General features: G+C 36.5%; 1 protein-coding gene across 2 annotated transcripts in view; it reads right to left on the reverse strand.

Moving 5' to 3' along the window:
• Positions 1-11,043, reverse strand: part of clvs2 (clavesin 2) — a 57,499-nt gene extending 46,456 nt beyond the window's left edge. For both annotated transcript variants that reach the window (XR_001481794.1, XM_015392995.1), the window contains exons 1-2: positions 9,716-11,043; positions 4,500-4,674 (exon numbers count right to left, since the gene is read on the reverse strand). Coding sequence is in view for 1 of the 2 variants with exons in the window: in XM_015392995.1 (XP_015248481.1) it covers positions 4,500-4,674; positions 9,716-10,104 (564 nt within the window). In the remaining variant the exon portion in view is untranslated. The remainder of the gene's footprint in view (positions 1-4,499; positions 4,675-9,715) is intronic.
• Positions 11,044-14,160: the final 3,117 nt, after the last annotated feature.

The raw sequence follows: 14,160 nt of genomic DNA on the forward strand, positions 1-14,160 counted from the left end.
TTTTTTTTAACCATGTCATCAGAGGGGCTCCGTAAGAAGCTAAATCCCGGAGCAGAATTAACTCTGCAAGGCAGACGCTGCATGACTGTGGTGCTGCTGCTTTACACCAAGTCGAAGTGAGTCACCCTCACAGTTTGACAGTCAGATGTCTCTTTATGCATCGAAATGAGTCAACCTCACCTTTGCTTGGCGGTGCAGCGGCTATAAAAGAGTCCTGATTGCATTTACTCTATTAAGTCTCATTGTTTATTTAGAAAGGAAAATGAATTAAAACTGTTACTAAGAGAGATATGAAGCCACAAAGGAGCCTTTATTCACTGATACTGGTTTATTTTTTTGTGTAAATGAATGTTTTTCAATTATCGCGTTCATTAGAAAAAGAGTAGAGAAAGTTTAAGTAAATAACCTCCCATTAAAAATCAGCAACTTTTTACTTTTTAATTAACTCAAACTCAACACTGAAAATAATTCACAGTAGTCGATGACTAAGTTTTTTTTTTATATATATATATTCGTTTAGGAAAAACTACAAAATTTATTAGCCTGTTTTTGCTAAGTAATATCGTCCTAATGAATTTGCAGCACCTGTTTCCTTTGTCTTGAGGAGCAAGCAGAAATCCTCCATGTAGATGAGCAGTTTGGAAAGACTTGTCGCTACGCTAATAACACTCATCAATAATTCAGACTCTTCTCTGTGTCTGGGGCACAGTAGAAAAAGAGTTATGCATGGACTCCTGGCAGCAATGCGCTACATGAATCTTCTCTTTGTCCTCTTTATAAAAAACAACATAAACAAGAACATTGACAAGCATCAAAACAATGTTTAGAGGAAGTGCAGGTGGTGAAATAATGTGTTCAGTTATTCCTCTTATGTTGACATGAAGCTAAAGCCATAAAGATCTCAAAAATAAAAATCATCCACTGAGATGAACCTCTGTAGGATTTTTCTTTCCTCCTGAAACACAAGTAGAAAAATCTTTTTCATGTTTTTAAATAGCTAACAAACTGCATTTTTAATAAATCTCTGCTAAGTTTTAAGTTTTGATTTGATCAGTCTGGCTGTAGGACAACAGGATGAGATCAAATGCAGGCTAAATTTAATAAACAATATAGGTACAAATTAATTACAAATGTAGATGAAAATGACGTTTACTTGAATCAAAAACAAACTTTAGGAAAATTTCTACAGGCTAGAGAATCCTCTATAGTGTTTTCACAGAAAGTTATTTTTTTAATATCACATGACATTTAACACATTTTTAAAGAGAAATAAATTATTTAGTTTTGCCTTTATTAGATTAAACTTCTAAAGGTTACATATTTCAGCAACCTTAGCTTATGTTTTTTTTTTATAGAGCTTTCAAAATGTTTTCGCCTGTCATACTTTCAGACTTTTTGCTCTGAATGCTGCAACAGAAATAACGTTAAAGTGGTGGCAGTTTACTTGATGCTAAGTCATGTCGACTTCTGCAGGACAATTGCTTTTGAGTCCAGACGGCAGGTTTCCAATGAATCCCTGCCATTTTTGTGTTAAAGTAAATGTTTTTGATTGGGTAAATACTTGCTAACGGTAAAACAAGTACCGGTAGTTTAAAAATACACTCTTTTTTTAGCATGAAAGGAGAAATTTTTAGCAAAATTTTTAAATCAAAGTTGTCAAAATAGTTGCTTTACAACTGGAGTAATTAGTCTTGCAATCAAAATTGCTGCCTTCACAAAAAGATCCATCCTACGCCTCCAACCCTAGGATAATAGAGCCCTCATTTACACAATTAAGCTAAATTGAGACACGTTATGTAAAATTGTACTGCTAAAAAACATAATTAAATCTGCAAATAGCAATAGAGACTTGAAAACAGGTTAGAAAATGTTATATCCTCTATTTGTTCTAACAACTAAGCTGGTCAACCAGAGTGTAAGGAATCAGCCTAAAAACAGTCAAATTATGAATCCCTGCAACCTGCAAGACATTGATGGGAAAGTTTTCAAATCAATCTTTCCATAAAGTGCCTCTGGTTACAGGTTGGAGCAAATGAAATCCAACTGAGAACTACCTGCAGTATATATCCAATTTTCTATAACATGTTTTACGTTCCCTGAAGGAACAGGTGTGATAGATCTATATAAATGTCTCTTTCATTGCTGATAGTAATGAAAGATAGCAGCCATTAGCCGGAGGTTACGGACTTGTAGCTTTGAATTTGTTTTCTGGGTCTTTTCCCTTCGGTAGATTCAGCCTTGCTTGTATTTCTGACTCTCCGGAGAGGTTATTTTGCTTATACTGTGGAGAAAATGTGAGATTAGTGTCTAGTATGAAGCCCAGTAATGATCTCCTTTCATGTCGAGGGTGGATCTGATTATTTTGCAGATTGGCTTTAGAAATCTGAAATGCAGAAAATGAAACATTTTTATTTCCCTCTGTCAAACCAAGATCCTATCTTATTTGGACTTTTTTTTTAGTTTGGACTGATCATTATTTCCAAAGAAAAAGCGCCCTACTTTCAACTTTTACAGTTTTTTCTCCAACCTTATAAAGATTTCACAGTTTTCATCACAAGTTTTTGGCACATATCTAGTTTGCAATATTTGTTTTTGTAATTTAATTAAAAAAAAAGCAAAGGTGCAATTACAGAGATACATTCAACTTTGTTTCATCTGTAAGGTAAAACTCTGAACACATTTAGGGTGAAATTAATGCTTAGTTCTGTTGTGGCTTTCATATTTATCACAAACACCCCAGATAATCACTCACTCCACACTCGCCCTAAGACAAACTCTTCCCCTTCGGATTTAACTTTGACTAATGGAGCCCTAAACAAATTGGCAGATGATGCACAGCCATGTTGTGCAGAAATAACAAACTCTGCTCGAGCACAAACTATTTTTCCTCCCAGGTTCGCTGGTTACCGAAGGACAGCTGAACTCTTTGCTCACCAGCCTTTCCCTCCACTATCTCATTTCAGTAATGATGTTAAATGTTTGCTGATGACGGAGGAGACAAAAGGTTTTTTTTCAGGAATCTATTAAACGCAGAGTGTAGTGAGAGTCTTGCTGTTTCCTTATTTCTTTATCTCCAGGGTAAACAAAAACACATTTAAAAGGAGCAAAGTAGAGATATAATTTTGTGGGGTTCGGATGCTCTTTGCGGAGCTTCTGGGAGCTGGATTGTTTTTAAGAGCTGTTCTTTGACAGCAGAGTGAATAATGGAAGTGAAGCTGGAGGTTTGTTGTTTTTTTCCTGCAGAAGAAAAATCTAGCTCTCCGGGGGTTTTTCTTTCTCTGGTTTCAAAGAAATGTGACATATTTAGTGCAGTGAGAGTTAGTTTAAAGATAATCAACATAAAAAAAAAAAAAAGCAGATAGCTATCCATTATTTTAATTAAAAAGTTAAAATGAGCTATTTTTAATTCGGCTGAAAATCAGATCAAAACAAAAGTGGTAATTTCCTTTTGCGAAAGAATGCTCTCAAAACAACATATGAAACGTCTGAAATGTAAATCTGTGAAGACTTTTTTTAAATGTGGATTTCATTTTCGAAAAATCTCACATTGCTTAACACTTAAACCTGAACAAAAGTGAGAAATAATATAGAACTATATATAAACCAAGAAAGACAATAATAATACAATAAGACAATAAATATGTGTCCACCTATCTTAGTAGTATTGGATCATCTGGAGATGATTGAATGTTTATTTTTCATAACATTCAATTCAATTTAATGAGAAGGAATGAAGCAAAGTAGCCTGGGTGCCATTCCAAACTTAGTCCCGCCCACAACGTTTGAGGTCGGGAGCAGTATCAGACTCATATTCTGACTAGAATTGAGTAGGACTACGTCAGGCTAGAAGCAAAGATATGTTATTGTCAAACTAGTATTTATTTTGGATTATTTTTATAAGTTGATGTGGTAAACATCGTTATTTTAATTGATAATTTCTTTAACATGAGGCGTGTAAAGTGTGAGCAGGATCAGCACTAAAACAGAACCCTGAGGGACTCCGTGAAAAATGGCTAAATAAATATTAAGTGACATGTTGACGTTAAGTTATTTTCAAATAAAATTTTAAATCATTCTCAGTATGAATCAGATGACCAAATCAGATCATAAAGTCATGCTATTTTTGAATATCATGTGGTCAACTGGAATTAATCACTCTAGGACTGTGAATCAGCCACTGACAGCAATAAAGAAAGTCTGACTTTTCAGAGTTAGCAGAACGGTTTCAGTGGAATGACGACATCAGAAATGCAAAGCCTCAATCGAAATGATAAAAATACTTTTGTTTTCAAGAAAATAATTAAGTCGCTCAGCCAAATGGCTTTCCCTACATCTTGCAAATAATGAAAATCTAACTCTTTTAGATAAAACAAAATATTTTTGGAACCATTACCACATCTGCAGATAAAAACAGGTTTGATTTTAGTTTGAATGTTTCCCAGTCCATCACTGTGATCACCAAATCGTAACCAGCAGAGCTTCATTTTGCAGTCTCCTACCTGCAGCCCCTCGATAGCCAGCCGCAGCATGCTGGGGGTCAGTTTGGATGCCTGCTTGAAGGTGAAGTTGCTCCAGTCGATGATGAGGATGAAGCCGTTCACCTGTAGCTCAGGATCTTCAATCATAGACTCCAGCGACAGCAGGATCGCTCTCAGGATGTCCACAAACGTGTACCTGAAAGGAAATGTCAGATGTGTTTTATTTTTCCTTTGACGAAAACATCAAGGTAAACCTCATGGAGAAGTGGGAGGAGAGGAGGATCTGAAGGCTGAACTGTTTAAAATAATCGTGCTATGAAAGTGTGAGAGATGGTTTAAAAATTTGTCACGGCTCTACTTGTTAGCGCTGTTGAATTGGAGTTAAAAGGTTACTGGTAACTCTGAATGTCACCTTAGGTAAACTGATAAATGCTCTTAGGTGTTGATGTCATGTGTACATCATTGTCTTTCTGTGAGATGTCCTGCTGATTTTTCCCCAGCATACCACAGCTCTTTGTCACCCGATTCTTCAGGGAGGGATTCTACCAAGAAGTAACAGTTCTTTATAACACAAATTAATTATCTCCAGTAAGTGGTACTTTATAGGTTATTATGTGACAGACTAACACAAAGTAAGGCATTGTTGAATGGAGGGAACTGATACATGGATTTTAATTTCTTTTTACAGAAATTTCAAACATTTTATAAACATTTATATTCAGGCTACTTTGAGTCCATAGTTTAAAAAACAACTTTTCTCTTCCATTTCAGCCCCCGACCTTTTTAAATATTTGGAATCAGATGTTCTTTTTTCTTCTTTTTGAAAAAAGAAGCAGGTCAGTTTAGAAGGGCAGTGTTTTTGAAAATCCTATTTTAATTCATCAGAATTATATTTCTAATTGAGCCATTCAGACACAGAAATATACTTTTTGAGCTCTGGAACACAAAAACAAAAGCAACTGGATTTCTTAAAATCTTTTCAGGTCTTCCATTCATGGTGGGCAGTAGTCAGGCCGTTAAAATGCTGGTTTAAATTTGCAAGGAAATCTGAAGAAGACGTCTTGGTGAGATTGATACATTTTTAGGAAGTTTGTTGCTCTTAATGCTGTTTTTTTAGAACCTTGCATGACTCAGAAGGCTAAAAATCTCCATTAGCTTGTCGCTCTGGGTTTATTTTTCCAGCTAATTTCCAGGATTTAGTTAGTTTTTACAGCATCTTCCTACCCAATAACTAAAATAGCTTCTCTGCTTGTGCTGAACTGGTATCACCAAAGCATGATGCTACCTTCACCATGTTCTTATTCCAAGAACGGCATGTTCATGGTGATTGGCAATGTCAGTTTTTCATCAATCTAGAACGTAGGCCCCGGAAAAATAAAGAACTAAGGGTCGTTTGATTAGGGTAGCATCTTAATTTTCCCAGTTTTACCGATTTTTTTTGCAACTTTTTCATAAAACCAAGACATCTTTAATCTACAGTATGTTGTCACATTTTTTCCTATTTTTAGTTAAAAACAAAACCAGTTCAATTCGATTCCACCTCACAGTTCAGCCTTTTTTATCACATAAAATCAAAATAAGATGCATGTAAAGAAGAAACTTACAACTAGGGATGCACAATATAATCGGCCCTTTATCGGTATCGGCCTTAAAACTGAATATCGGACATCGGCCACCCCACCGATATTTAACCCGATATTTGATCAGCTTCTGAAAAAAATACTACTTCTTCTTCTTCCTCAAAAACTTTTTTTTTACAGACTTAAAAACTTCTAAAGACGAGGGAAAAAATATTGATACATTAAAATATCACAATATCTTCATATGCTGATATATTGCCATTTAAAAACACCATATCAATCTCTTTTACTAATGAAATATTGCTATATGTCATCGTTATGCTACGAAATCCCCCGAAAATTCACAAAATGTTGCCATATTTTTATATGTCCATATACTGACACGGTATCGATCTATTTTATTAACAAAATCTCACAAGAATTTGCAAAATATCACGAGAGTTTGTAACAGAAGGATGAAATTTCACGAGATTTTGAAAGTAAAATAGATCGATACCACGTTTTTAAAAATCTATTTGATATCAGCATATGAAAATATATTGGAGTATATTATTTTTCAAAGTGTCAGAAATGGATAACAAAACTGCTATTTTCAATGACTACTTATTTTTGTCCAGCTTTAACATCAGTATCGATATCGGTTATCGGCTACATGAGTTTTAAAATATCGGCATATCGGATATCGGCCAAAATCTCAATATCGTGCATCCCTACTTACAACATCTTAAATATGGAAATAATTAGGAATATCAATGCTTTGCATGTCACAGTGTTAAGATTTCCTTTAAAACAGCTGATGGCCACATAGCCTTGTCAGGCCTTCATGGCCAGATTCACAGATAGCCTCCCAATTAGTTCTATCTCATTTTCATCATGTTGGTCTTAAAACTTTAATTGCTTTCAGTGATGAGGGCCCCTGTTTGTCGTTATCCTGGAAATGTAAGAATCTAATTTGGTGGCTAAGATCATCCTTTAGGATTTTCATCCAGCTGATGCTTTCAATTCTCCTGTGTCCTGTTCACTGTTTAAGATTTTTCCTGCTCACAGTTACCATGAAATCCTTATATCCTTAATCTTATATTTTTTTCAAATTTTATGAAAAGTTAAAATTGGTATAGATATTTCATGTGCAAACACGGAAAGTCTACACCGTATACAAAATGCAAAGTCGACAGTATCAATGCAGCTAAAATATTTATATGTTTCTTTTAATTGTTATAAATCATATATTTTATACAAAGCAAACCAACATAGAGGGCAAAGGGTAAGTATGTTGATAGAACTGCGGTTACTCAAACGTTTAAAAGTCATGATCTCATTTTAAAGCCCAACAAAACCACATTCTGACCAAGCTTTTACCTTTAACCTTAACCTAGAAGATTATCCTGACTAAGTCTGTGTCAGTCTGTGCTTTTTCGCCCTATAAACACATGGCAACATGGAGAGAAAAAGAAAAGAAAAAAACTAGTGAAACAGCCCCAAATAAAAAAGCAAAACAGAAATGTTAATTTAAATGAAACTAATTTTATGACTAAAAACAAATATATTGTACTGTATTAAAGGGGAATCTGATTCCACCTTTTTTTATAAAGGAATGGATGCATTCATTCCACTTAGCTTCAAATCTAAACTTAGAAATTTGTAGTTGTAATTGGAAATCTCTTTGCAAACTATGATTTTTTTTTTCCTCATGACCATGTGATTTGATGTCCAGCCTGGTGGTCAGTGGGTCATCAGGTGATTAATGGTTCCTGAACCAGCACAAAGCAGGTGATCATGGTGGGAAAAGGCATCCTTTTAAAGTATCCTTTCAAAGGATAATGAGATAGCAAGATTCAGTCTCACAGCTGGTCGATCGGTTAAACTGCAATTAGGCACACTGTTGCTTTGAGGATGCAAACATGCTGACATGTGCAATGGGTACTGCTGGTTGTATTTTTGCCTGCTTTTTCGGACCATTAGCAAGCAAATGTGTGTAGATTCATTTAGAGTGATAAATCTCTAACAACAAAAGTTGCAGAAGTAATTTTTTTCCAGTTTTTTTATTACAATGAATACAGGGATTTTAATGGAAGAAAAATGAGACCATGAGGAATCATTTCCTGAGTTTTAACACCCTTAAGCCGACAAACCTCACCATATTTTGATGTGATTGACCCTCTCTAACTTACAAAAGGTTTTTCAAAATACTTAGAATCTCTTCAGAGCCCTCAGATGAATCCCCATATATTCTATTCTGAAATCTATAAAAGTTATACTGATAAAAAAAACAACAACATTATAATAACACTGAAAAAAAAACAAGTCATTTCTAAAGAAGAGTAACACCTTAGCATGATGGTCCTGCCGCCATGTTTTACTGTGGGTATGGTACTAATTTCGGTTTTTGTGCCAACCATCTCTAAATTGTAGCTCAAATATTCCAGCCTATTTTTTCCTGCTAAGTTTGGACAAGCCTGTATGTTTTTATCTTTTGACACATGCCAAATACAACCTTCCTGGATAATTTCTATCTTAAGTTGTCCAGAAAAATCCCTGTTTTCCCAAATTTTCTTTAATTAAAGATGACTAAGTCCTGCTACATATTGTCCTGAAGATTTTTGTGCCCCTATTTATAATCTCTCTGTACGCTCTAAGGTATCTAAACAGATACTGACTGGAACATCTAATATAGCTAAAATTTATTTCAGTTGAACCAGATACAATTTAACCCAAAACAGATGTTAAGAAGACTAAATGCAGAAATACAATTCATAATATTCACATTTCATCCTCTAAAGAACGTTGGAACTGGAGGACAAATTAGGTCACATGAATCTTATAAATAGAGTGAGTTATGATTGCTTTCTTTTACATGTTACTTAGACTTAGGCAGACTTTATGTGTCATTTTGTACACACAGAGTGTAAACAAAAATAAATTTTGTTCGGTACAGCTCTCAAGACATTTTCATTTTTAAAGTGCAGCAGTGATAAAATGAAAACATACGACTGTATTTGATTTCCAGTTTCCTACATTTAGTTTTTTTTTTTTTCTACATCCCCTACTGTCAAAATAAAATGACTCAGTTGTAATAAAGCCGTTCAGAAGACTGTCCCCTCCGGACATCAAAATAAAAAGTTAAACAAGCCGTATATTAAATCAACTGTTCTTTGCAGCATTTAATGTGAGTTATAATGTATTTCTAACTTTATTCAGTCAATTTAGAAAACATTGTTTGATAAATTTTACTATTTCATTTTATTTTGTTTTAAAAACAACACAATAACCTAAAGATCTAGACATAATTGTTTTATTTAAAAATTTTTTTCCTGGGATGTAGAGGAAAAGAAATAAAGACCATAAGCATCTACTATATATATATATATATATATATATATATATATATATATATATATATATAGAGTCAAACTTAACAGTTACATTTGTAAATTTTTTGTATTTTATGAATGATTTAGAAATGTCAACATCAAGTAGCCCCACAGCTGGTTAAAGTAGGTCGTTGCTTTAGAAGCACTGTGTGGTGCTGAATGGACAGCTCCACAAGCCTCAGGCTTTTATTTCTGGGGATTTTTCAAACACGGATGTATTTTAAATAGATTGGACACTCATTTCATGAAAAGAAGAATGAAAAATAGCCTGAAACTTTTTTATTACCTGCTCTGGTCCCAGTTGGCGGCGAACAGAACCAGGATCTTCCTGCCGTATTTGTCCAGATTAGAGAGGACGCCGGGAAAGCCATCCTTCAGCGCCTGCTTGATGCCAGGGTCGGTGGGCTTCAAGTTCTTGAACATGTCCAGATTCTGCTGCCTGTACTCAAAGTACTGTGCCAGCAGCCGAAACGCTTCAAAGTGGTTGAATTTCCTCGCCCGGAGGAAACGGAGGATGAAGGCGTCGTCTGTTCTGAGGAAACCGATGTCCGGCCGGGTGATGATCATGTCCCGGACCTCCTGGATGTCCTGGTGGAGAGTCTCTGGGTTCTCCTTCAGTTCCACCTTGGCCTTCTCCAGGGTTTCTGGAGAGAGGCCAGCCTGCAAGTGAGTCATCGTTTGCAACAGCTGTCCCTCCGCGGGGGGTTCACACTACAGCAGCTCCCAATAAAACGGCTGAATAAATGGATACCTCCCGCAGCAACAGGGCAGGGAAGTGGACTGCCTGTTTCCTTTTCTCTCTCTCTGCTTTCTCTGATCAGTAGCTGACTTCAGATGGAGGCCTGCTGCTCTGGAGACGTAATCCACCCTGAACTGACACAGACGCTGCTGCTCTGATCATCCTAGGATGCATTTTCTACATATGAGCCTCTCACTTTTACGCACGGATTCATTTCTTTTTTTAAACCCCTCCTGCAAGATTTCAACTTTATTATAATTCTCCACTGTGCATTGGATGAAATCACGTCCTCCGGGCTTCAGGCTGCAAGTCAAACCTGCTGATCCGGGTGGCCTGAGCTGGGAGCCAACAAACAGCCGCTCTCCTCCATGTCACAGCCTCTCCGCCTCTCTCTCTCTCTTTCTGTGACACAATGACGACGACAGCATCACCGTCTCTCCGAGCGTCGCTGGAAGCGGCCCGGCAATGCGGCACGACCCCGCAGCCGCTGCTACATGAAAACCAGCAGACCTTCACAGCGCATCTCCATCCGTGGAGCTCCTGAGAGCTCCTCCTGCTCCTGCTGCTCCTGATGCTGGGAATCAGAATGGAGGATTTCACCACCAGTATCTGCGCCTTCAAGCCAGTTTAAAGCACATAAGCGCTCTTTCTTATTCCTACCCACAATGTGGGAGAGAAACTCCAACGCATCAGAAGGTGGGTGGTCCAGTAGTGTACAGGTGTCCCGTGTGGTTTTTGTTCCCCTCTTGCCTCCTGCTCCTGGCTGTATGGAGAGGGGTGGGGTGGATGAGGTGGGGGGGATTACCGTCTCTGCTCCTCCTGCTGCTGCCGTCTGTTCTCTGGGAAAGTGACTGACATCCAGAGAGTCCCTGCTCGGCGCGCCTGGGTGTGTGGATACCATCGACCGGGGGGAAGGGAAGAGAGGTGGTGGGAGGAGGGGGTGGAGTGAGAGATGAAAAGGAGAGAGAGAGAGAGGGAGAGAGAGAGATGCCAAAACGGGATGCAAGGAGAAAGAGAGGACAAGGTAGCAACGGGATGGAGAGGCTGGATGGAGGATGCTCAGAAAAATAAGTATGAAATGAATGTAAACAGATGGGGATGTTGACTTTAGGAGATGGAGACCTTATAATTAGGGGCCCCCTTCTTCTTTTTTTTTTTTTAAACCTTTTAGTGACCCAGTTTGTTTGAAAGAGCCACGTGTTTGCAGGTTTCAGCCTTTACATATAAAATTGTCGCAAAAGCTTCAGAAAAAGTTCATCCTGATGTTCCAGTTGCTAAAGAAGATTGATTTATATGTTTTATTAATCTGTTAAAGTAATTAATTGAGATTAAAATATACCACAGTTTCATTAGAAATTAATTTTAATATTTAAAATAAAAATGTAATAGTTTCATCTATGATCATATTCAGACACTGTTTGTGTTAATGATCATGGTTTACAGTCTGCAAAACCTCCAAATGTTGTGTTTTTTTTCTAATTCTTTAAACCCAACAGAGATTCAAAAAAAATTAAAATGTTCAACAGAAAGACATTGATAACCTTCACAAATGACAGAATTTATTTCCAATGTTAAGTTTCCAAAGTCAGTGAGGATTGTGAAAAGATGTCCTCTGCAGGATCCACGGTGATTTATTAAATCCAAGGTTGGCGGGACATTTTAGAGTCTTCATGCTTCCTCCTAAGAAGCTTTATGGGGAGGCTGATTTCATCTTCCAGTAGAACTTGGCGCCTGCTAACAATGCCAACTAAACCAGTATCTGATTTAATGGCAGCAGGAGTCTCTACAGCCAGACATATTTACATCACCATCTCATACTTTGATCAGAGCCAGAGCAACAATGCATATTAAAAATGCATTTAGATATTACTTTCCAAAGATGTAAAATCAGGATTTGTTCTGATGGTTCCACGTCGATTATTTTCCAATGAAATGACTTTAAAAATGCCGTTTATTGGTTGTTTATGTTGGAGTTCAGTGCAAATACTCAGTGTATGTTTAGTCAACTTCTGGTCTGCATATTCAAACACAAAAAAATTACATTTTAGTAATGCATCTAAACATAAACATTACTTTTAAAATTATTTCACAGCAAACATCTCTGTGCATTTCAGCACACAAACAGGTACAAAATATATCCAATAATGTAGAAAAATAGATAATACATATAAAGGATTCAAACAGTCCGATTTAGTCATAATTACGATTCAATGCTTTCACATTCAGTGCCAGTTTGCAGTAAGAGTCATGCTTTACAAATATTAGCTGAATACAATATATCAAAACCTTTACATTTTCTCATGTATGTTTGTTGAAAAACTGGTCCACCTGTAATCAGCTATACAGAATTTCACATTTTATTTAAAATCTAGTTAAGAAATTTCTCTTTCGTAACATTAAAAACTATGGGTCTTTTCTAACTGATATTCTTTTTTGATGTTTTTTTGTTGAGATCTTTTTTATAACCTTATTTGCAGAAAAGTTAGAGTCTAAAAAACTTTTTTAAAATGTCCCTCAATTGATACTTGGTCATTGTTAAGAGAAAAATATCCCAAATTTTATGTTTGACCTTAGATAAGCTATGCCAGCCCTATTTTTTTCTTATATCAGTAGATATAGTTGAATTTTATCTGTCAAGGTTGAGCAGAGGTTTTGAGGACCCAAAAGCAGAGATCAGGAGGCAGAGATACATTTTTCTGATTTAATTAAATGTCCAAGGCAACAGAGGCAAAAATCCAAAATACTGAAAACCAAAAAATCTAGTAATGTCGGGTGAAAACACATAGGGAGCGATGAGTAACAAAACAACAAGACACCAATATTAAGGAACTGCAGAGGTGGTGCATATATGGGGAACAGAACAAAGAATGGGCTAATGAGATGATATGGAGCAGATGTGAATAGAAGTAACTAGAAGGGGGCCAAAGGGAAAGAAAACAGACACAAGGGGGCAACAGAGAGTAACTCAAGAAATATAAAACTGACAGAAAACAACTACAATGACATAGAATAACAAATAAACTAAAAATAAACTTAAACAGAAGGCAGAACCCTCGCATTAGCCTTGTTTATTTATTTTTCTATTCAACTATGTGGCTTTAAATGGTATTTTTTGAAAAATTTTTTTTTGCTAAATAGATTTGTGCTTCATTTTCATTTTCCCTTTATTTCTAGCTAAAGCTTTAGATTAGTAATACATCTTTACTCCACCATCAGCCTACTTTTGCTCTGTGAAATAATAATAGATGAGGTAAAAGAGTTGTTCTGCAACAAACATGATCGTGTGCTGCCACAATGGAGAGCATGATGGGATGGAGTATGTGTGACTGAAAGGGAAAGTGCAGCGAGGAATGAGGGGGGGCTGACACCTGCTCAGCAGTCACCAGACAGCTGGACTTTAAAATGCTGAATTAATTTCTTTTGTATCTGCCTGATTATCCCCCCCCCCCTCCATGGCTTTCTGTGTCACTGCAAATGGTGGAGCGTTCAGCTCAGTTACCTTCACTGCATGCTGTTAAATCAGCAGAGTCGAGACAAATCTGGAACAAATAAAGTATAAATAGAGCGCTCACTGTTGTGCCACAGCACGGTACTTAAGTCTTCCCCTAAGAGCAGCTATAACCTCCAGCATTTAGAGCCTAATGCTCCAAAAACATGATGTATGATTTGGCATCATTTGCCCTGCATAGTATTGGAATATCTTACTAATGTAATAATATTATTGTCATGATATCAGGTGCAGTATAAGCCTATTTGTCTGTTTTTTGTCTCTCATCGCTCTTTGACCTTTAGCATTTTGGGCATTGTCATATCTGTCCACTGTTAACATCTGCTGCTGTGAGACTCTATTCGAATGACTAAATATTACATTAGCATGAAAAATGCAATTCATAACACTTGGAATATATCAGCCAACAATTTTTGGACTCCAAACAGAGCTTTATGGTTTCAATAATTCACACTGATGTCAGTATAGTGGAGATATATTCTAA

This window comes from Cyprinodon variegatus, unplaced genomic scaffold (genome assembly GCF_000732505.1).
Source record: "Cyprinodon variegatus isolate N-32 unplaced genomic scaffold, C_variegatus-1.0 Scaffold619, whole genome shotgun sequence".
Classification (NCBI taxonomy): Eukaryota; Metazoa; Chordata; class Actinopteri; order Cyprinodontiformes; family Cyprinodontidae; genus Cyprinodon; species Cyprinodon variegatus.